Source organism: Canis lupus, chromosome 36, assembly GCF_048164855.1.
Source record: "Canis lupus baileyi chromosome 36, mCanLup2.hap1, whole genome shotgun sequence".
NCBI lineage: Eukaryota > Metazoa > Chordata > Mammalia > Carnivora > Canidae > Canis > Canis lupus.
The window spans coordinates 19011158-19032304 of record NC_132873.1 but is presented as its reverse complement, the minus strand read 5'-3'; the positions used below and the strand labels follow the sequence as shown (position 1 = coordinate 19032304).

The window sequence follows — 21147 nt, the reverse complement described above, 5'->3', positions numbered from 1 at the left end:
GATCCCGGATCTCCAGGATCGCGCCCTGGGCCAAAGGCAGGCGCCAAACCGCTGCGCCACCCAGGGATCCCAAAAGTAATGTACATTAATAAAAGAATAGTAACTTGTAAATGGGTAGCTAAGGAATTTGGAAATAACCCATATTCCAATTAATACAATCATAATCAGAGTTTTTGTATTAGCATGTCTGACACTGAAGCTTAGACAGCTTTATGGGCACCTACTGAAAAGGTATGGACAGACTTCCAGTTTCTAGTTCAACATGTAAAGATCTTTTTAAAAGATTTTATTTATTTATTCATGAGAGATACAGAGAGAGAAGCAGAGACACAGGCAGAGGGAGAAGCAGGCTCCATGCAGGGAGCCCGACGTGGGACTCGATCCTGGGTCTCCAGGATCACACCCTGGGCCGAAGGTGGCGCTAAACCGCTGAGGCACCTGGGCTGCCCAGCATGTAAAGATCTTGAAAGTCATCACTCCATCCTAACACCAAGTAAAAAGCCAAACAAACTGAAAACTCAACAATCTTACTTAGCTCCATCAGAGATGTGAAGTCACAGGGCAAAACAGTACCCCCAAAATTGAAGAGACAAAAATTGAACACGAGAGTTACAAGTTATCAGAGCAGAAATCCTGAGGAAATTCCTCGCTATTATGATGAGAAAACCTAAACTATAATTGATGGATTGCTATAGGCTCAAACTGGACAAGTCTGAGGGTTAAAAACTCTAGAGAGTCCTACTCACGTTGGGGGGCACACTTTTGAGAGTTTTATTTCAAGGAGCTTGACCAAGTTCTTATAGTAAATATTGGAGAAAAATCCCCTCATTGCTTCTGGTAGGGGAAGAGGGAAAGGAACTATTTTCGAATAACCAGAGCATTCTGTTCTTTTTAACAAGGTCTGGCATCAAGAGAAACTATTTTTACCAGAGCCTGACTGATGAGGAGTCAGAGAAATACCCAACTCCAGCCATCCTTTCCCACTTAGGTGGAGAAAAAGCTGAGAAACACTCCGGAGGTTTAGAGTTCACAGCCACAGGCTTACTAAAAAATTGAGACCTAATCATAGGATTATAGGAAGTTTCCCTTACCCTAATATCTTACCATCTCACTACCGAAGTCCTATTTATTGCAGTTCCTTTTACCTTGCAACATCATGTCTGGTTATCAAAAACTGACAAGGCATACTAAAAGGCAGAAAACACAGTTTGAAGAGATAGAGCAAGCATCAGAACCAGACTCATATACGGGAAGGATGTTGGGAATTACCATACAAGGAATTTAAAACAATTATGATTAATATGCTAATAGATGCAGTAAAGAGATGGATAGTGTAAACAGAGATGAAAATTTGAGCTCTTCATTTCTGTTATAGTGCTTTTGATTTGCAGCATTTCTTTTTGAATCTTAGAATTTCCATCTCTTGGGGTGCCTGGGTGGCTCAGTTGGTTAAGCGTCTGCCTTCAGCTCAGGTCATGATTCCAGGGTTCTGCTCAGATTCAAAAAGAAATGCTTCATATCAAAAGCACTAAAACAGAAATGAAGATTGACTTTTATTAGTAGACTAAACATGGCTGAGAAACACCCTTTGAGCTTGAGGATATGTTAATAGAAACTTCCAAAATATAATCACGGGATCCCTGGGTGGCGCAGCGGTTTGGCGCCTGCCTTTGGCCCAGGGCGCGATCCTGGAGACCCGGGATCGAATCCCACATCGGGCTCCCGGTGCATGGAGCCTGCTTCTCCCTCTGCCTGTGTCTCTGCCTCTCTCTCTCTCACTGTGTGCCTATCATAAATAAATAAAAAAAATTAAAAAAACAACAACAAAAAAAAAAAACAAAAAAAAAAAACAAAATATAATCACAAACAGAAAAAAAAAAAAAAAAACCCTGAAAAATCAGAACAGAATAGCCAAGAACTGTGGGACAACTACAAAAAGCGTAATGTGTGTATTAGGCACGCTAGAGGGGAAAAAGGAACAGAAGAAATATTTGAAGAAGTAAAAACCGAGAATTTCCCCAAAGTAAGGACAGACTCTACATCACAGATCCAGGAATCTGAGAGAACACCAAGCAGGATAAATGCCAAAAAATGCTATACCGAGGCATATCATATTCAATATTAGAATATCAAAGACAGAGAAAAATCTTGAAAAAAGCCAGAGGGGGGAAAATACCTATTAATTTAATTTTTAAAAAAGATTTTATTTATTTATTCATGAGAGACACACAGAGAGAGAGGCAGAGACATAGGCAGAGGGAGAAGCAGGCTTCTTGCAGGAAGCCTAATGTGGGACTCGATTCTGTGACTCCAGGATCACGCCCTGAGCCAAAGGCAGATGCTCAATTGTTGAGCCACCCAGGCGTCCCAAAAATACCTGTTTGTAGAAAATATAAAGATAAAAATTACATTTGCTTTCTTTTCAGAAACCATGCAAGCAAATGGAGAGTGGAGTGAAATATTTAAAATACTGAGGGAGGGATCCCTGGGTAGCGCAGTGGTTTGGTGCCTGCCTTTGGCCCAGGGCGTGATCCTGGAGACCCGGGATTGAATCCCACGTCGGGCTCCTGGTGCACAGAGCCTGCTTCTCCCTCTGCCTGTGTCTCTGCCTCTCTTTCTCTCTCTCTCTCTCTGTGACTATCATAAATAAATAAAAACTTTAAAAAAATAAAATACTGAGGGAAAAAACACCAACCTAGAATTCTGTACCCTGTGAAATTACCCTTCAAAAGTGAATGGGGGTGAATAAAGACTTTCTTAATCAAAATAAATACATAAATAAATAATAATAAATTAAGGGAAATTCTTGCCTTGCAAGAAATGGTAAAGTTTTTCAGAGGGGTACCTGGGTGGCTCAGTCCGTTTAGTGTCCAACTCTTGATTTTGGCTCAGATCACGATCTCACGATCTCAGGGTCATTAGATTGAGCCCCATGTTGGGTTCCATGCTGGGTATGGAGCCTGCTTAAGGTCCCCCCATTCCCTCTGCACCCCCCCGGCACTCACTCTCTAAAAAAAAAAATTGTTCTTCAGAGAGAAGAAAAATGATATAGATCAGCAACTCCAATCTACATAAAGAAAAGAAGAACATTAGAGAAAAAATAAGTGAAAGTAAAATAAGACCTTTTATTATGCTTCTTTTTAAATGTTCTAACAATTGCTTAAAGCAATAGCCACAATACATTCAAGTATGTGTATTTATGTATATATGCATATGCCTGCTTATGTAGAAGTGAAATGGCAGCAATGACACAAGGGATGGAAGGAGGAATTAGTAAATATTTTGTTATTATAAGGCTCTTGCTATGCCTGTGAAGTAGTCTAGGGTTGTTTAAAAGTGGATTTGGATTACTTGTAAATGTATATTGCAAATTCTAGGCAACCACTAACAAAAGAGCAAAGAGAGAAGAGTAAATGATATTATATAGAATGTTCAATTAAACCATAAAAGGAGGGCAGCCCAGGTGGCTCAGCGGTTTAGCGCCGCCTTCAGCCCAGGGGGCTTGATCCTGGAAACCCAGGATCGAATCTCACGTTGGGCTCCCTGGATGGAGCCTGCTTCTCCCTCTGCCTGTGTCTCTGCCTCTCTCTCTCTCTCTCTCTCTGTCTCTCTCTCATGAATAAATAAAGTCTTAAAAAAAATAAAAGGAGGAAAAAGTGGAAGAAAAAAATAGGAATAAAGAATAATGGCAACAAATAAAAACCGGTACAAATATGGTATGTATTAGTACACATATATCAATAGTTATTTTAAATATCAATGGTCTAAATACACTATTTTTTTAAAGATCTTATCTATTTGTTTGAAAGAGAGAGCACAGGGGGAGCTGCAGGTAGAGGGAGAGGGAGAAGCAGACTCTCCACTGAATAGGGAGCCTGATGTGGGGCTCAATCCCAGGACCCTGAGATCATGACATGAACCGAAGACTTAACTGACTGAGGCACCCAGGTGCTCCTAAATACACTACTTAAAAGACAGATTGTCGAAGTGGACTAAAAAATAAGACTCAACTATAGGTTGTCTACAAGCAACCAACTTTGAATATAAAGACACATATAGATAAATGGGCAGAGAAAGAAAAAGCATCCTAACACTAATTAAAAGAAAGCAGGAATAACTATATTAACCTCAGACAGAGCAGACCCAGAGCACGAAATTTATCAGGGATAAAGAGGGGCATTACATAATGGTAAAGAGGCCAATTATCCAAGAGGATATAAAAATTCTTGGGGTGCCTGGCTATCTCAGTAGAACTCAACATCACTATCAATCATATTGAATATAGTTGACATCTATCAGCTGCTTCACACAACAGGAGAATATATATTCTTCTTAAGTTTACATGGAAAATTCACCAAGATAGACTCCATTCTGAGCTATAAAACACACTTTCACAAATTTAAAAGAATAGAAATTAAAGGGAAAACTGGGAGCCTTTCCCCTTAGGTCAAGAACAAGACAACCGTGTCCATTCTCATTACTTTTATTGAACATAGTACTTGAAGTTCTAGCCACAGCCATCAGACAACAGAAAGAAGTAAAAGGCATCCACGTCATTAAGGAAGAAGTAAAACAGTCACTATTTGCAGATGGCATGATACTATATATATAGAAAACCCAAAAGACTCCACCATAAGAATACTAGAACTGATAAATGAATTCAGTAAAATTGCAAGATAGAAAATCAACGTATAGAAATCTGTTGCATTTCTATACACCAATAATGAAGGAGAAAGAGAAATTAAGAAAACAACCCATTTACAGTTGCACCAAAAATAATAAGATACCTAGGAATAAGCCTAACCAAAAGGGTAAAAGGCCTGTACTCTAAAAACTATAAAACACTGATGAAAGAAATTGCCAAAGCAATCTTGAAAAAGAAAAGCAAAGCTGGAGGCATCACAATTCCAGACTTCAAGTTATATTACAAAGCAGTAGTAATCAAAACAGCATGATATTGGCACAAAAATAGACACACAGATCGATGGAACAGAATAGCAAACCCAGAAATAAACCCACAACCATATGGTCAATTCATCTTTGACAAAGCAGGAAAGGATATCCAATGAGGAAAGGACAATTTCTTCAAGAGTGTTGGGAAAACTGGACAACTACATGCAAAAGAAAGCAATAAGACCATTTTTAACCCTATACATGAAAATAAACCCAAAATGCATTAAAGACTTAAATGTGAGGCTTGAAACCATAAAAATCCCAGAAAAGAACACAGGTAATAACCACTTTGACTTCTGCCATAGCACCTTTTTTCTAGATATGTGTCCTGAGGCAAGAGAAACACAAGCAAAAATAAATTATTGGGACTATTTCAAAATAAAAAGCTTCTGCACATCAAAAGAAATAATAAAAAAAAAAAAACCTAAAAGATGACCTACTGAATGGGAGAAGATGACATCTGATAAAAGGTCACAACTTCTACAACTCAATAACCCCCCAAAAATAATCCAATTAAAAATGGGTAGAAGAAAAAAAAATGGGTAGAAGTTATGAACAGACATTTCTCCATAGAAAACATGGCCAGCAGACACATAAAGAGATGCTTAACATCACTCATCATCAGGAAAATGCAAATCAAAAGTACAATGTGCTATCACCTCACACCTGTCAGAATGGCTAAAACTGACAACATAAGAAACAACAGGTGTTGGTAAGGATGTGTAGAAAAAGGAACTCTTGTGCACTGTTGGTGGGAATGCAAACTGGTGCAGCTACTGTAGAAGATAAGATGGAGGTTTCACAAAAAGGTAAAAAAATAGAACCACTTTACAATTCAGTGATTGCACTACTTAGTATTTACCCAAAGAATACAAAAATACCAATTTAAAGTGATACATGCACCATATATTTATAGCAGCATTATCTACAATAGCCAAATTATGGAAACAGCCGAAGGGCAATCAGTTGATGAATCTATAAAGAAGACATGAATATATATATGAATATTATTCAGCCATAAAAAATCATGTAATCTTGCCATTTGCAACAACATGGATGGAGCTAGAGAGTATAATGGTAAGCCAAATAAGTCAGAGAAAGACAAATATGATGTCAATCATATGTGGAATTTAAGAAACAAATGAGCAAAGGGAAAAAGAGACAAACCAAGAAATAGACTTTTTTTTTTTAGTTTAGCACCATTTATTAAGTGATCTCAGCTGTTGTTGTAGCTGCTGTATATCAGCCTGTTCTTAAAACATAAAATGCTCTTCCAATTCCTCTCGTCCAGAAGGATCTTCCAGGTAGCACGCCAACAGAACAAGAGACTCCGATGATGCCGGCTTCAATGATGGTGCCATCCAGAGAGGGAGAGGGTCATGGCACATTCAACTGCGGCTTCCAGAGGTTTTGAAAAAGGAACCTTTGGGGGCCCAGCCTGCCTGGCATTTTGATGCTGTAGGTGTGGGTTTTGTACTCCATAATGGTGTTGGGAGGTAGGTTAAGCACTCGCCGAAGGGTATCCCGGATGAGGGCTGTGGTTGCTTGGTCACTGGCAGTCTTATTCCATATTGAAATAATGTCCTCCTGAAACCGGACAGAGACCACAGCCCCACAGATCTCCTCCCCAACCATGAACTGTTCCCCCAACATGGCCAGGATGAGATTCTCCCAGCAACGGGATGCCAAGCCCTTCCGCAGTCGAATAATCCACTTGCCACCATTTTTATTTGCATCATCCTCCCACATGGGCTTAATTCCTTCTTTGAAGAGATGGAAGTCACTGTGGCCTGTCAGGTCCCCAGGACGTACCATGTGGCTATAAAACCTCCAGAACTGCTCCACAGAGGCAAAGGTGCCGATCTGTTTGATATTCTGTTCATAGCTCTGTGAGCTGGTGGGACGGCCAGGGGTTCTTCTGGAGTACCAGAAAGTATAGTTGTACTGCAGGGGATGCTCTGCTGGCCCAGGGACAACAGCCTTCCTGTTACTGCTGCCCTGACTTTTGTCTCGTTCCGTTTTTTCCTTCTCACCATCTTTCTGTGTGCTGTTTTCTTCATTCTGATCATGGCCCCCACTGTCATCATCTTTCAATGTGTTGAACTTGTTGTTCATCCTCTCACCTCTGCTCCGCCGGGTCTTCCCCCCCCCCCCCCCAGTTTAGGGCCCCCAAGAAATAGACTTTTAAAAATTAATTTATTCGAGAGAGTGTGCATGTGCATGCGAGGGGGGCAGGGAGGAGCAGAGAGAGTGGATCGTGAGCCCAAACCAAGAGCCTGAGCCAACTGAGCCCCCCAGGTGCCCGAATAGATTCTTATAGAGCACAAACTGATGGTTACCAGAGGGCAAGTGGGGTGGCGTCGTTAAGTTTAATAGGTGATGGGGGGAAGCCCAGGTGGCTCAGCGGTTTAGTGCTGCCTTTGGCCCAGGACGTGCTAAACCACTGAGACACCCAGGGGTCCCCAGGGCCTACTCCTAAAACCAAAGCTTATTCCCACTCCAGGGAGCTATCAGAAATCTCAGCCATGGAAGACTATTGGCACCTAGCTGATAACTAGATGCCATCTAAATGCAGCAGAATTTGACAGACTCAAGAGGGATTTTTTTTTTAAGATTTTATTTATTCATTCATGAGAGATACAGGGAGAGGCAGAGACACAGGCAGAGGGAGAAGCAGGCTCCATGCAGGGAGCCTGACGTGGGACTCCATCCCAGGTCTCCAGGATCACACCCTGGGCCAAAGGCAGGTGTCAAACCACTGAGCCACCCAGGGATCCCTCAAGAAGGGATGTTTAATAATACACAGACTTATAGTAAAACAGTCTGCAAATATTTATTGGGCACCTGTTGTGAATGAGACACTGTTCAAGGACTTGAAGGTATATACCAGTGAATAAAGTCCCTGTTTTTTTTTTTTAATTTTTATTTATTTATGATAGTCACAGAGAGAGAGAGAGAGAGGCAGAGACACAGGCAGAGGGAGAAGCAGGCTCCATGCACCGGGAGCCCGATGTGGGATTCGATCCCGGGGCCTCCAGGATCGCGCCCTGGGCCAAAGGCAGGCACCAAACCGCTGCGCCACCCAGGGATCCCTAAAGTCCCTGTTTTAATAGTGCTTACATTTTAATAGAGGGAATTCACAATAGACAAATTATATGTTAGCTGATAAGTACTAGAGTGAAAAATAGAGTAGGGAAGAAAGGGATGCTATTTTCTAAAAGAGGGTGAAGGAAGGCTTTATTGATGTCTTAGAATTTTTGGGCTGCTGTAACAAAATACCAGAGACTTGTAGATTACAAACAAATTTTTTTTTTACAGTTTTATAGCCTAAAAGTCCAAGATGGGTGATTATATGAATGCCATCTTCCAGGTCCCAGACTTCTTGTATTTTCACATAGTGGAATGGGCTAATGAGCTCTCTGAGATCAATTTCCTAAGAATACTATTCCCATTCATGAGGGCTCCTTCCTCATGATCTATTTTCAAAGGCCCTACCTCCTAATACCATCACCGTGGGTGTTAAGATGTCAACATATGGATTTTGGAAGGACACATTCAGACTATACTAACGGAAAAGGTGATTCTTCAGCAGAGGCTTGGAAGACTGTGTGTGGACATGTGCGGAAGGAGCGTTCCAGGTGGAGGGACAGCTTATATAAAATTACTGAAAATGGGAGGATGCTTTGTGAATTTTAGAAGCAGCAAGGAAGCCATTGGTCTGGAGTGAAATAAGGCAAGACCAGAATAGTTGTGAGAAGTTTTTTTTTTTTTTTTAAAGATTTTATTTATTTGTGAGAGACACAGAGAGAAAGAGTCAGGGAGAAGCAGGCTTCCTGCAAGGAGCCCGAGGTGGGACTCGATCCCAGATCCCAGGATCATGCCCTGAGCTGAAGGCAGATGCTCGACCACTGAGCCACCCAGGCGTCCCTAGTTGTGAGAAGTTAAAGAGACATAAGTGTGGGAGGAAAACACAGGTCCTCGCTGTTTTAATTGTGGCATGGGAAACTACTGGAGAGTTTTTAGCAGAGGTGGGACATTTTATTTCTGTGTTAAAAGATCACTGTGCTGACTGTGTTGAGAATAATCCATGGGTGGAGAGAGTGCAGAGGCAGAGAGACAAACTGGATCGCCTTTACAATCTAGAAAAGATTTAGTGGTAATTCGCCTGAGAGGGACAGTGATGGGCCAGCCCAGGTGGCTCCGTGGTTAGCGCCGCCTTCAGCCCAGGGCCTGATCCTGGAGACCCTGGATCGAGTCCCACGTCAGGCTCCCTGCATGGAGCCTGCTCCTCCCTCTGCCTGTGTCTCTGCCTCTCTCTCTCTGTGTCTCTCATGAATAAATAAATAAAATCTTAAAAAAAAAAGTGAGTGGTGCTAGTGTATAACAGGAGAAAATGAATGGGCATGGCTGTGTTGCAACAAACTTTATTACAACGCTACAACTCGACTTTTACATTTTCTCCAAATGTCACTAAATATTACTCTTTAATACTAATTGTTAAATACACACCGAGCAAAAACAGTCTGCAAAACCTAGAATATTTACTCTGGCTGTTTAGTCTTTCAAGCTTGTATAGATGAAACAAGACGGGACATTAGTTGGTAATGGTCGAAGACGGGCGAGGATATGTGGGGTTTATTGTACTAGTTTACCTTTGTATATATATGGTTGGCATCTTTCAGAAAAACAAAAGTCTGATAGATGTTTAGGGGTGTTAAAGCTGGTCATGCGTCTTCCCATCCCCTTTCGACAAACGTCGCCTGAAAGTCGTGTAAATCTGGTAAATGCAGCCTTTGCTTTTTTTCTTTTCCTGAAAAGGCAAAAACCGTTTCAAGCCTTTAGGGTTGTCAAAGGAATCCCTTTGGATTGGACATTTGGCGGCCGCGAGAGTGGGAGGCACAAACGCGATGGGGGAAAGGGGCTTTGGTTTTTTTTTTTTTTTTTTTCACATCATATATGTGTATATATATATATTCACTCCCAAGACCAACCCCCTTTTTACAAGGAATCAAGACAAAATCCCCGTTAGTTATCACTCCAGGATTCCCCGCCCTCAGATGAGTCCCGGAAATGACGCCGTCAGCCCAGCGCTCCCTCCGTCCGTCCCCAGTAGCGGCGGGGCAGGAACGTCAGCACGTCGGTCCTCCCGCAGGTCCCGCACGGGGACGACCCGCCGGAACGCCCCAGCCGGCGCCAGTCCCCGAAGCTTCGGGAGTCCGGGAGACTGCGACTGCGCAGGAATGCCGGGGCGGGACTTCAAGTGGCCCCGCCCCCCCTCAGACCGCGCGGCCAATGAGCAGCTCCTGCCCCGGGGCCGAGTAAATCCCCAGAGGCCGGAGTGATTAGCCGAGGCCCGCCCCGCCCGCCCTTGGCTTCTCCCGGCTCTCGCTCCCCGCCTCGCGCCGCCGCCGCCCCGCCTCCCTCCCTCTGCCGCCCGCCTCCCCTCCAGCGAGGTGACACGGGGCTTCGGCTGGGGAAGGGGGCGAGGGGAGTCGGTCAGGCGTCGGCCCGGCGGCGTCGGCGCGGCCCCCAGCCTGAGCGCGGTGAGGGGTGCGGGTCGCAGGGGAGAAGGGGGCCGCGTGGCGGCCGCGGGAGGGCCCTGAGCGCGCGGCGGGGGGCGCGCCGTGGCGTCTGGGGGCGGCCGTGAGGGCGGCGAGCGCGACCCGGGTGTGCCCCAGGGCGGTCGGCCGGGCTCGGAGGATGCCGAGCTCGCGTCGCCCCGTTTCCAGAGCTTCTCTTGGCAGCTTGGCACAGACCTTAAGGATTTTGCCTCTGTTTGGGTTTGTGTGGGCTGCGAGGAGGACATTTAAAGATCCCCTGAAAACACTTGGAGGCTCTCTCGGGGGTGCTTGCCCCGCGCGGGAGGGTGCGTCCCCGGCCCTCGGTCCTGGGTGGGGAGGCGGGGAGGCGGGGAGGCCAGGTGGGCCGGTCCACTTTCGCTCTCCGAGTCTCGTTAAAATAAACAAACCAGGAATTCCTCGCCCTTCTCCCCACGCCCTGCCCTGCCCCACTCAGCGACACACATACCCAGGTTTTTAAGAAGCTGACTTAGAAAATCCTAAGGGCGGGGCGGGGGGGGGTCTCCTTTGTCTTGGAAATACAGCACTAGTACGTGCGGGTTTCTTTATAAGAAATATGAGTGGTCTCAAAAAAAAAAAAAAAAGAAAAAAAGAAATATGAGTGGAAAAAAGAAAAAAAATATGAGTGGCCCTGGGGCGAATTTGTGGTCCCGAGTAGTCCTCTTTCAGGGTCCGCCCTAGAGGATTCTGACGGTATTGATTGGTGTGAGGTACTGTGTTGGCTGCGACGCCTGCGTGAGGCTCTGCGCTCTGGAAAAGCAATCCCCATAAAAGCGTAGCCGGTTGTTTGCAGGAAGTGAAGTAGATAAATCTATAGTTCTGATAAATCTACACTTATTATTTTTTTTAAGACGGCCTCTGTTCCTACCAAACCTTTGCGTATTTTTTTTTTTTTCTCTTTCACAGATTTGATTAATCCTCTCCCCCACCCAACCACCTACCACCGATGAGGAGAAGTTGGAGTGACTTGGTTGAACTGAATTTTATTCACCAGAAGACAGTCCCGTTTGTTTCACTTCTTTTCGTTTTCCCTGCTGCTTTGGGCTTTACTGTAACGGCAGAAAAACTTGGAAAATAAAATGAACATGCTGTGGTCTTGAACATACATTTTTTTTTTTTTTTTCCTTGAGGAAAAAATTAAAGTGCCAGAGTGAAAGCCAGAATGGCATCCAGAGAGAGGCTCTTTGAACTTTGGATGCTTTATTGTACAAAGGTAATTGTTTTCCTTTTTATTTCTAAGTTTTGAAATACTTTGTTATAAGATTTTGTGACCGGCCTTATTTTATTTACCGGATAGTAGCAGATTTTTATTCATAGTAATGACCCGAAATTTAGAAACATGGACTTTTCCGTCTTCCACTTTTCTTGGGTTTGAACACAGCACGATATTGACACACTTTTAAAACATGTAGGTATGGTTTTATTTGATAATTTTCTGAAGGGATTCCCCAAATTATATCCCCCAGAGTTAATGACCTTAGGAGAAAAATAAAATACTTGTTTTCCTGCTTTTCTTTTCCCCCCACAAATAGGGGTAGAATAGATATTTTTATGAGAGGAGCATTAACATTTTTTGTATAATCTCTTAATTGGCTTAAAAAAGATTATTGATTATGTAAAAATGTTACTGATTTCAGGTGGTTATAAACTTATTGTGATGATAGCACTTGATAAATATTGGATCGTTTGATCCTCACAATAGTCCTGTGAGATGGGTATTGTAATTATCCCCTTTTACTGACCAGAAAATTGATGTAGAAGTTAAAGGGGCTATTGAGAAGTAGAACCACTTGAGTTGTTAAATCCATGCTTTTATCCATAATGACTCCTTAATTTTTATTTTATACAAGAGAATTTTTTGTCTTTGTGTGAATTTTTACATGTTAGCTTTGATTTTAGGTTATTGGAAGAGAAGGATACTATTTGAAAACATGTTTTTCAAGAAAAGAGCTACATTAACCACTTGGAAGATATTGTTAAGGGTCAGGAAACATCTCTAATTTACTACTTGAGTTTCTTTAGCTCTGTGGTGAAGTTCTCAGGTCTCAGCTTTTATTTCTGCATTATCCCTTCAGGCTCCTTTTTTTATTCAGCTTTTTAAAGAACAAGTTACTCTTTAACAAGTGATCTCCGTTATCTCTAATACTAAATTTTAGAGGTCACAGTGGAATTTTCTTTGACTTCCTGGTTTGGTATTTCTTACAGTTACTGAAGGACATTTACTTTGAAATGTTTGATAGTGGATTTTTAAAATAGCTTTTTTAGTCTTGTGTAATTTAATGCCAGAAATGTCTTTTTAAAAATAGACCATTTTTTCCAATAAAAAAGGAATCTAATTCACCACTTTTGAAAATAGTCACTAACATACATGTCAGCCAGAAATTAAAATGCATTTTAGTATGAAGAATGTTGATTGTTTAAAAATGATTTATTTAAAAATTCATTAAGATTAGGAGGTTTTACATTTTCAGGATGACAAAAGATAAATGGGGTTACATCTTATTCTGCTTTGTAGGTAGAGCTCTTGTTTTGTCATTGTGCTTATTGAAAAGATAGTATAGGGGCACTTGGCTGGGTCAGAGCATGTAGAGCATGCAACTCGTGATCATGGGCTTGTGAATTTGAGCTCCACATTGGGTGTAGGGGTTACTTAAAAATCTTTAAAAAGAAAAGATAGTATAGTTTGTTGGCATACCCCGAATTTTATTCTTGATAACCTTTATTATAAATATGAATCCTTACTCTTTTATAAAGATGTTTAAGTAAATAACGAAGACCCTTCACGGTCAAATTTTAAAGCCTAATTTTGGACAGGAAGATAAACCCCTCCTTTTAAAATTTTTTGGATAGGGCAGCCCTGGTGGCTCAGCAGTTTAGCAGCACCTTCAGTCCAGGGCATGATCCTGGAGACCCGGGATCGAGTCCCATGTCAGGCTTCCTGCATGGAGCCTGCTTCTCCCTCTCCCTGGGTCTCTGCCTCTCTCTCTCTGTGTGAATAAATAAATACAATCTTAAAAAAAAATAAGGTTTTTTGTATGAATCCCATTTTTATGTTTAAGATTTAAATCAGTTGTGCACTTAAGATTTAAAATTTTTTGACTATTTTCAAAAATTGTTATTAAAATAATGATTTATGTTTCATCAGTTCATGGGTAAGCTTGTAAGCTAGATAATGTGTAAGCTAGACAATTCAAGTAGTTTCCAAATATACATCATATATTTAACACTTCTGCTCCCCGGTGAGAATGATTACCAGATAGCCAGTTGTTCTTTACACTGTCCAGCCTTATTGCTCTCATTTTAGCATATTGCTTTCAAACCACCTGCCTCTTTCACCTGACTTTTTAGACCTTTACTTACACCTTTAATGAGTCTTCAGACTACTTCAAGACTGCACAGATCTTCTTTTAACTTAGCTCCAATTTAGACCTTTTGTGGGCTTGTAACTGTGAAGTTAGTTTTGGCTTTGCTCCTGTTTTATTTTGTGACCTTGAGCAAGATTTACCTCTTTGGCTCTCACATTTTTTCATTTGGTCTGTGTGTATAGGGAGAATGCTTGTTTTAATTCACCATTAACATTTTCATTTGTTTTGACTTCGGAGGGACATGCATTTATTTTGTCCTTATACTTCTGGATTGTCATATAGATTTTTTTAGCTCATCGTCTTTGTTAAGTTTTTCCTTATGAAAAATTTCAAGTAGGCATAGAGAAGATAATACAGGGAACTCTTTTGTATCTGTCACTCTGCTTCGGTAACTTATCAATTCATATCATCTATAACCCTCCATTACCCATGAAATATTTTAAAGCAAATCCAGACAACATCATCTTATCTAATAAGTATTTAAAAGTATATCTATGAAACTCTTCTTAAAAACGTGATAATCAGGGATCCCTGGGTGGCACAGCTGTTTGGCGCCTGCCTTTGGCCCAGGGCGTGATCCTGGAGACCCGGGATCGAATCCCATATCGGGCTCCCGGTGCATGGAGCCTGCTTCTTCCTCTGCCTGTGTCTCTGCCTCTCTCTCTCTCTCTCTCTCTCTCTTTCTCGGTGACTATAATAAATAAATAAAAATTTAAAAAAATAAAAAAAAACGTGATAAAATATAATTCTTCAAGTCAGTCATCAAATATCTGGTCAGTGCTCAAACTTTTCTGATAGTATAAATATTCTTATTTTCCTGCTGTTTGACTCAATATTTAAACAAAGTATACACATATTTTGTTGAAAGTTTCTGTTAAATCTTTTAATCTATAGGTTCTCCCCCACAATACTTTTTATTCCTTCTGATTATTTGTTGAAGAAACCAGGTTTTGATATTAGAGTTTTCCTCATTCTGGGTTTTGCTGATTTCATTACTTGATTTTAATTGTTTTTCTCTCCTGGTGTCTGCAAACTGGCAGATCTAGAGACTTGGTTAATTCATGTTCTCTTTGGTGGGGGAAGCCTAGAGTAAGTGTTTCCACTATCAGTGAGTTTTACTTATGTGTATTGATTATTTCATTAGGAGTTTGCAAAACTGTGATGTTCCAATTCTATTATTTCTTTATTAGCAGAACGTATATAGAGAAGTGTCCCTGTATCTATTGTTTGAGAGTCTTTAAAGGGAAGGCAGGCAGGATAAATATTTGATTCTTTCTCTTTGTTTTTAGAATGATGACTTGAGTTACTAGCATGCTCCAAAGGTGATCAGTTATTTTTCTTAAGTATCAAGTACATCTTTAATGATTAAAATTTAAATATTGTCTACCATTTTGCTGTCCTCGTTGGTGTGCTATCCATACCAAACTTTGTTTACATACCTGATTAAAGATGACTTTGAAGATTTTTGAAAGTCTGTTTCAGAATGGTAAGGTTAGGACATTCTCCATATTTGCCACAGTGCTAACTGGCAGAGGCATTCCACAGTGTATTAGCCATAGATCAATATTAAGGTATTATCCTAGTGTTTCTATGTAATGTGATGTTTTAAAAGTTGCCATTGATAATTATAAAAGTTTAGTAGGTCTTTAGGGCAATATCAGAAATAATCCTTGGGTAATACTGTTTAGGCAAAAGAGAAGAGAATATATAAATATGTTTTCTTTTAGCCTAGGTTCAGTTGTAAGCCTAAATGCTAGTGTTTAAAGTCTTTCAAGTACAATTTAAAAAGTTTACTGGTATCAGTTTTTAGCAGATGGCGTCCTACAAATTAAACTTGATATTTGAAAATAATTTGGGTAAAAGACTTGGCAGTTTTTTTTTTTTTTTTTAAATTTTTATTTATTTATGATAGTCACACAGAGAGAGAGAGGCAGAGACACAGGGAGAAGCAGGCTCCATGCACCGGGAGCCCAACGTGGGATTCGATCCAGGGTCTCCCGGATTGCGCCCTGGGCCAAAGGCAGGCGCCAAACCGCTGCGCCACCCAGGGATCCCACTTGGCAGTTGTTTTAACCAAACTTTTCAGGTCTAATTTTTCACTTTTTTCTTCTAGGAATAGAGTTTAATTGCATGGTTAGAAACATGCATCTTCCTACTAGGTTATTTGTTAACATCATGTTATTATCACATAATATAGACAGTATGATTTCTGAAAACCTAGCATTCCTGCTTTCTATAGATAATTTCACTAGATTGATTATGTAGTCTGATCTTTTCTCCAAACGGCCATACCCACCCAGGGTCAAGGATTTCATTAACAGTGAATTTCATATAGCTCTTATAAGTTAAACATTAATTTGAACAGGTTTAATCATGTATCTGGATTTTAGTATAGTTAACTATTTCTTGTCTGAGCATATTTTTCTTAGTATTAAAGGCAAATTGATTTGCTTTTGGATATCTAAAGATTTTAGTTCATATTATCTGTAGTAGGCACCACATTATTCCTATCCTTTGACATTTTTTTACATAGTGTACTTAACGGTAAGAGAGACAGAACAGTTTTTGTCTGTTATACAACCTTTTGGAATTTATCTATTGCAAATAACAAGACATATGTATCATAAGTCCCTCTCTTAAGTCCCCTTGGATAGGCATTAGGATATATTTCTGTTTAACATTTAGCTTTTTGAGAGTGCTATAGTTGATCACTAGAATACTGCAGAAAAGAAACGGAACCTCTCAAATTCTTAGATAAGATTAAGTTATTTTTGTTCTGTGTAGTGGAAAGTATCAAATGCATGAACTCACTAAAAAGATACAAGGTGACTCAAAAGCATCAGGACATTTGAAATATAGCAGTGAACAAAAAAATGAAATATAGCAATGTGGGTTGAAATTTATGGTTCATTTTTGTCATTTGCTTTTTTAAAAAATTATTCATTGTACACTAAAGAATTTTGTGAAGCTACAGAATTAGAGCCAACATTTAGTCCCAGTTTTGCTTCTGAGCTTAAAGAAGGACCTGAAAACAGGTCACATAATTTCTTCATGTTAACAATTTTCTCATCTGTGAAATGGGAAAAAAGTGATTATTTTTGCATCTCTCAAAGTTGTGTAGAAAAGATGAATTGATTATGTTTACATGTATTGTAAGGGTGAGAAATATAAAATGTAGTCTTTATTAGTAGTTTTAAAATTCATATATGAGCTCAAGAGTGTAGCATTACTTCCATTTTGCCTTTATTTAATATAATAGAGAACAATATTCTCACCTTTTTATCTAGTGATGAAGCAGAGCTCATCAATGGCTTAATTTTTAATCTTTTTATTTTTCTATCAGTCATAGTGCTTAGTTATTCTAATAATGATACGGGATATTTTTTTCCTCCTCTAAACCAAGTTTGTTTTGGATCTTGGTGATGCTCCATTTCCTGCTGTTGCCCTTTGTCCTGCTAAATCTGGAATATGACTGAAATAGATAGTTTTGCAATGAGCTCAGAGTAAGCTTCCTTTTCAGAATAAAAGTTTTGCTTCATAAAGAAAATAGAATTTAGAGTTGTTTATATGTAGATTCGGGAAAAAATGGAATGAACATGAACTCTTCCAATGAGAGAATTATAATTTTAAGTGAAGCTTTTAAGATTCCTCAATATGTATATTCCTCAATATACATTAGCCTTTATAATTAACCTACATTTAATAAGTCTCTGGTATGTGCAAAGTGTAAAATGGCTCTTAAATTTCTGTGGCTTAATAATGACTTTGTATATAAGGAAAGTAATGTTTGACTTGAAGCAAAACAAAAAAAAATTGCTAGCAGTTCAGTAGCAGTGGTTACCTGTTTGTTTTACGAAGTTAGATGTGAAAACAAGAAATAAATATCTTACATCAATAGACATGAAAGTAGCCCTTAGGAAAGGAATATTACCTTTTTGATTTGACTTGAGCTTATGTACCACTCTAAAAAGGGGTTAAGATGCATGAATTCTTATCTTTTGAATATCAAAATTTGAACTTCCTGGTAGAAAGTAGAATTAATAGCATTTGAATATGTAGATAGGGGTGTGAGTGAAAAATAAGTCTAAAATAATTCTCAGGTTTTTTATTGGCAGATTCAGGTTTTATTGGCAATTACTGAAGAGTTACATGAAAGTAAGAAGAGAAGAAGATTTTAGGGAGTCCTGGAGAACATTATCATTTAGGAGGAACATAGAAGAGTTTGTAAGGAGTTTGAATGGGGGGACAACAAGGAGTGAGTAGTTGCCTCAAGTAGAGGGCTTATTTATTTATTTATTTTTAATTAATTTTTAAAAAGATTTTATTTATTTATTCATGAGAGACACACACACACACAGAGGCAGAGACACAGGCAGAGGGAGAAGAGGATCCATGCAGGGAGCCCGACCGGGGACTCCATCCCGGGTGTCCAGGATCAGGCCCTGGGCTGAAGGCGGTGCTAAACTGCTGAGCCACCGGGGCTGCCCAATGGCTTTTTTAAAGAGAGTAGTCAGTACTGTCAAATTCAGTATAGCAATAAAGAAAAGCACTATGAAGCATATGTTGGATTTGATAATTAAGAGATTATTGATGGGGTGCCTGGGTGGCACAGTTCGACATTTGGTTTTGGCTCAGGTGCTGATCTCAGGGTTGTGAGATCGAGCTCCATGTGGGTTTCTGTGCAAATAAGTGAGGGGTCTGCTGCTCTTCCTTGTCCCATGCCGCTAAACCAACCCCTGCCATGGGCACACTCTCTAGTAAATAAATCTTTTAAAAAGAGATTATTGGTGGCCCTACCAAAGTAATAATAATACAGGAATAAAAAATGTTAAAAGTACAATCTGGGCAAATAAAAAAAAAAGGACAAATCCCTACTTTAATTTTTTAATTAAATTTAGCAGGCTTAAAATTACTACCAAACTGCTGTTCTTAAAGTTTGAATATGTTTACTTTTGATTTTTGTAACTTCTCTGGCCAAGGAATCTTTATTGACCTCTATACTATACTGCTCTAGAACGTCTGAAAATTCAAGATTCCATCTGTAATTTGAAAAATGCAGCTCTGTGGGGCACCTGGGTAGATCAGTGGTTGAGTGTCTATCTTTGGCTCGGGTTGTGATCCTGGGATCCTGGGATTGAATCCTGTATTGGGCTCCTGTGGGGAGCCTGCTTCTCCCTTTGCCTGTGTCTCTGCCTCTCCCTGTGTCTTTCATGAATGAATAAATAAAATCTTTTTAAAAAAGAAAAATACAGCTCCACAAATTGAAGTCACTGATGATCATTGATAGTGCAAATGTGACCACAGAAATTGAGTGCTAGTTATAAGGTAGTCAACTTTGATATACTTAAATTAATTTGAAAATTAATACAAATGAGAGTACAAACTACATTTTTATGTGAAACTTATGGACCCAGAAATATTTCTCATAACCTCCAGGGATCTTAGACATGTTTCAGAAACACTAGCCTTGATCAGTATCTGACATACCGCTGCTGCTTTGTCTTTTTTACAGCTTCTTTTCCCTATTGCAAAATTACTTGGCAAATTTACATGAGGGGGTGAAATTTGGGGCCAAGAATCCAGTCTACCACAGTCTGATTTTTTTGGTTACAATTATTCATATCTCTCCCATATACAAAATCTACTTCATGTCCATTTTAATAACACCAGAAGTCTTATCCAATCATCATACCAATTAAAACCCAAGATCTTATACTATGTATCAGGTCCAATTGTGATTTTTATTGGTATAGAGACCTGTGACCTCAGAAGACATGGTTGATATCTGGCCCCCACAGCCCCAATATATTGTAATGAAACTAAAATAGGAATGCCACAATAAAGACTCTTGGAAAAAGAGAGAATGGGAAGCATAGAGGAGGCTTTGGTCCATCGCAATTCTGAATACTGGGCAAATGTCACCTCGTCCCTCTACTTTCAAAGAAGGAATGTTCCATGATTTGATTCTGGTTCTGTGCCTTGGGAGTAGTTGCACAGGCTACTGTTCTCTCTTGTTCCTAGAGGTTCTTTTTCTCTAATGTTCTTTTGGTACATCTGACGAAGGCACTGGAGACTGTGTACATTCTTATGACCAAACCATTCATCTGGCTTCCTGCATATAGAAAGTCCCCTATAGGGATCCCTGGGTGGCGCAGTGGTTTAGCGCCTGCCTTTGGCCCAGGGCGCGATCCTGGAGACCCGGGATCGAATCCCACATCGGGCTCCCGGTGCATGGAGCCTGCTTCTCCCTCTGCCTCTCTCTCTCTGTGTGTGTGTGACTATCATAAACAAATAAAAATTAAAAAAAAAAAAAAAAAAAAGTCCCCTATAGAAAATGAGAGTTCACTAATTCTTTTGCCTTCACTTGTTTTCTCTTGTCTAACTATATTGTCAAATAACTCCAACATGGTATTCTGTAGTATTTGAAATAAAAGGCAAACTTGTCTTCTTCAATTTAGGGGGAAAAAGACTGGGGTTTTCTATTAGGTTAGCTTTAGACTTTGGGACTGAGACATGTATTATGTATAACCCTCTGAATTCATAGATCAAATTTGTGATAGGTAAATGATAGATGTTTTACTTTATTCATTTTTTTTTTAGGCATACTGCTAACATTTCTAATTCAGGTTTGCTATTATTACAATATATTATAAAACTACTTAGAATAGTTCTATGTGTGTACTTGTTAAGATGTGGCTAATTAGACTATTCCTAAGTTCTAGAAAAATAAAGACTTAGTATGAAAAAAAAATCACAGCTTATTTTAATCATTGGTAGATAGTGGCTGTCATTTTAAATATTCTCTCTTTTTTTTTTAATCTTTTAAAAAAATTTTTATTTATTTACGTTAGTCACACACAGAGAGAGAGAGAGAAGAGGCGGAGAAGCAGGCTCCATGCACCGGGAGCCCGATGTGGGATTCGATCCTGGGTCTCCAGGATCGTGTCCTGAGCCAAAGGCAGGCGCTAAACCGCTGCGCCACCCAGGATCCCCTAAATATTCTCTTTTATTAGAATCATTATGAATTGTAAATAGATACATTGGGAATCAGGTGCTATACTTAATTCTCAGTGGTCCTTCATTTTAAATTATGTAAAATAAAATGCATGTAGATCAGCATTTAGTGACTTGTAGTATATGAATTTAAGTGTTTGGCCTACCTAACTTTTTCTGTTTATACTCAGATGCCTTAACAAAAACTTTTGATTTATTTTGTGAAAATGGAATTTATTTTTTCTGACAATTTTTTT

General features: G+C 39.9%; 1 protein-coding gene and 1 pseudogene across 11 annotated transcripts in view; one reads left to right on the top strand and one right to left on the bottom strand.

The window, feature by feature from the left end:
* Positions 1-6315: 6315 nt before the first annotated feature.
* On the bottom strand, positions 6316-7076 carry LOC140625340 (eukaryotic translation initiation factor 4E type 2 pseudogene; annotated as a pseudogene).
* Positions 7077-10129: 3053 nt separating this feature from the next.
* Positions 10130-21147, top strand: part of NBEAL1 (neurobeachin like 1) — a 178014-nt gene continuing 166996 nt past the window's right edge. For 2 of the 11 annotated variants that reach the window (XM_072812968.1, XM_072812977.1), the window contains exons 1-2: positions 10137-10496; positions 11439-11745. In XM_072812968.1, coding sequence (XP_072669069.1) covers positions 11695-11745 — 51 coding nt within the window. In that variant the 5' untranslated portion in view covers positions 10137-10496; positions 11439-11694. Of the gene's footprint in view, positions 10504-10580; positions 10820-11438; positions 11746-21147 lie in introns of those variants that run through there. The other 9 variants (XR_012024946.1, XM_072812971.1, XM_072812976.1 and 6 more) reach the window with 9 other exon arrangements.